The 2,963-nt window shown below is 33.1% G+C and overlaps 1 protein-coding gene across 1 annotated transcript; it reads left to right on the forward strand.

Annotated features, from left to right (window-relative positions):
• Positions 1–250: 250 nt before the first annotated feature.
• LOC125851515 (uncharacterized) lies at positions 251–1,598 on the forward strand. The gene is made up of 2 exons (XM_049531294.1): positions 251–420; positions 524–1,598. Exons 1-2 carry the CDS (start codon positions 251–253, stop codon positions 1,596–1,598), a joined length of 1,245 nt encoding a protein of 414 aa, XP_049387251.1.
• Positions 1,599–2,963: the final 1,365 nt, after the last annotated feature.

The raw sequence follows: 2,963 nt of genomic DNA on the forward strand, positions 1-2,963 counted from the left end.
TATTTGGAGTTGGAAGAGTAAAGAATTGGCCGCGACAATTGAAATGATTGTGCATCGAGATATTGCATATGATGATTTTGCGAATAAAATCATTACTTGTTGTAAATTAAATTGTGAGTTGGAAGATATTGTGATCACTTACCCGCATAGTTGTAGTGAAAAGCAGAAGACAGCTCGTTTTAAGATAAATGATCAACTTAGTTTAAGTACTCATTTGGAAAATTAACCTAGAGGTGTTTTAAGGATCTACATGGTTGAAAGATTGGTGGAGAATCATAATTTATGTGATGACCAACAAGTGTTGAACGATGAATGTGATGGGATGAATATGAATTTTCCGAATGAAGAGCGTGAAGGTCAACATATTCTTTCTCCTGAAGTTCGGAATAGATTGCCCATTATTGGTGAAGTTGCTAATGGGCAAGTACTATGAACTCATAAATTTACTTATTTCTAAAAGTTCATCCTCTTTGTACACTTAATTAATTTTTGCTTTAGCTGATAATTAATTAACTTAATGCAGTCATGCTCAAGATGATGGAACATGTTTTTACAAAGATATGTCGTTTAAGAATAAACAAGAATTAGATATTGCATTGAAAATTGCTTGTGTCAAAAAAAATTTTAGATTGAAGAAGGTAATTAATTCGTGTTCAGTGTATTGTGTCAAATGTGAGCATCTTGAGTGCAAGTGGTGGCTAAGAGCGGTGAAAGTTGAAAATTCTGATAGATTTTATATTAAAAAGTATGAAAAGATGCATACATGTGGCTCGGAACATCTTACGAGTCATAATCCACATGCCACAGCAAAAGTCATTGGAGCATACTTCAAAGATAGATATCCCGAAGGTAAAGGTCCATCTACAAAAGATTTGAAAAACTCTATCCGTATTGAATTGGGATGCAAGGTTAGTTATTGGAAAGTTTGGATGGGTAGCGAGATTGCAAAGTCTTTGGTAAGAGGGACACATGAACATGGATATGGAGTGATTGATGCGTATAGTCATATGCTTAGGACATCTAATCCGGGAAGTAAAACGGCGTTGAAGATTGATGAAAATGGCAGGTTCAAGTACTTTTTTGTGGCATATGGAGCTTGGATTCTTGGTTTCGCACAAATGAGAAAAGTCATAGCTGTTGATGGGACATTTTTGAGAAGTAAATATGGTGGTGTGTTGTTGTCTGCTGTTGCACAGGATGCGGAGAATCATATTTTTCCGGTGGCATTTTGCGTAGTAGACTCTGAATGTGATGCTTCCTACCGATACTTTTTCGAGCAATTGAGAAGTTTTGTACTTGATACTCCTGAATTGTGCATAATCTCTGATAGACATCAAAGTATTAGAAAAATGGTTTCAATTGTATTTCCTTTAGCTCATTATGGTTGTTGCATGAGGCACTTAGGAGAAAATATTCGAAATAATTTTCACAATGCGAGTGTTGTCTACCACTTTTATAAGGCGGCAAAAGCATATAATATTGATGTGTTCAGTGATCATTTTAATCGGATAAGAGATTTGGTTCCACAGGCTGCCACACATCTTGAACGCGTTGGATTTCACCGATGGAGCAGGGCATTCTTTCCCGGAAATAGGTAAAATTTATTATAGTTATTATTGATAGTTGNAGGTCAAATTTATTATAGTTATTATTGATAGTTGGTATAACTACTGCAGTTTTTTTATAGCTAATGTTGCAATTTTTTATAGTAACTGCTGCACTTATTTCAGCACCTGCTGAGAAATATGCAACAATTGTTATAAAAACTATATAACAGTTATAAGCACATACTTATAATATATTATTGGACACTTATATGTTACAAGTACAATATTATGACGACAAATATTGCTGAGTCGATTAACTCAATGTTTCTTGATGAAAGAGAATATTCCATTACTGCTCTATTTGATGCAATAAACAGGCGATTTGCAGAAAAATTTCATGAGAGGCATATGAAATTCATTAATGCACCAACCATCTTCGTCCCTTCGATAGAAAAAGACATTGCAAAAAATATTAATCTAGGGAACAAGCTATTGGTCCATCAAACTGCCAACTACAAGTATATTGTCACCAGTCATAATAAAGTTGTAACAGTTGATTTGCTGGTCAAATCTTGTATTTGTAAAGTGTTTGACATTGACAAAGTACCTTGTCCACATGCTATGACAACGCTTCGATGCCAATATGGTGATGACTATGGGAGACACATTTATGAGTACTCCTCTTCGTATACAAAGTAAAGGTATACCTTATTGCATACGTGGAGGAAATTAAACCGGTGCCATCTGCAGAAACTTGGGAAGTTCCTATTGAGATTTTAGAGAGAAAAATATCTTCTCCTTTTGTTGAGCCAGACAAGGTTGGAAGAAGGTCCTCAAAAAGACATAAAGGAATCGAGGAATCATTTTCAACGAAGAAAAATAAATGCTCTTTATGCAAAAGAATTGGTCACAAGAGGACTACATGCTCCGAGCAAAATGTTGCATAAAAACACATTTGTTCTTTTTGTTCTTTTTGTTTCTTTGTGAACATATTTGATCTTATCTTTTTTTTGGTACTAATTGTTGTTTTTGTTGATAATATTTGTGAACACATTTGATCTTATCTATTTTGGTACTAATTGTTGTTATTTTGATTGTGAGAGCATATTTGATTTTATTGTTATTCTTATTATTACTTTATTACTTGTTATAGAGAATTTTAGCAATTGCTATATAAAGTACAACTACTTTTTTACTTTTCCGTAGAAAAGTTCAGCAACTGCTATGAAAAGTACAATAATTTTCATGCTTGTTGTAGAAATTTAAATAATTGCTGTAAAATAATACAATAACTCGTTTAATTGATATAGAAAATTGTAGCAATTGCTATGAAAAGTACAACAATTTACTTATTTGTTGTAGCATATTCAAATAAAATTTCTAGCTACTCTAGATTTTCTTTTAAAATTAGTCAAA

Source organism: Solanum stenotomum, unplaced genomic scaffold, assembly GCF_019186545.1.
Source record: "Solanum stenotomum isolate F172 unplaced genomic scaffold, ASM1918654v1 scaffold26629, whole genome shotgun sequence".
NCBI lineage: Eukaryota > Viridiplantae > Streptophyta > Magnoliopsida > Solanales > Solanaceae > Solanum > Solanum stenotomum.

What these genes read in the sequence shown, in the direction of transcription:
- LOC125851515 (XM_049531294.1), top strand. Translation starts at nt 251, where the DNA reads ATGGTTGAAAGATTGGTGGAGAATCATAATTTATGTGATGACCAACAA. An exon ending in ATTGGTGAAGTTGCTAATGG is followed by an intron (nt 421 to 523) that starts GCAAGTACTATG and finishes AACTTAATGCAG; the next exon opens with TCATGCTCAAGATGATGGAA.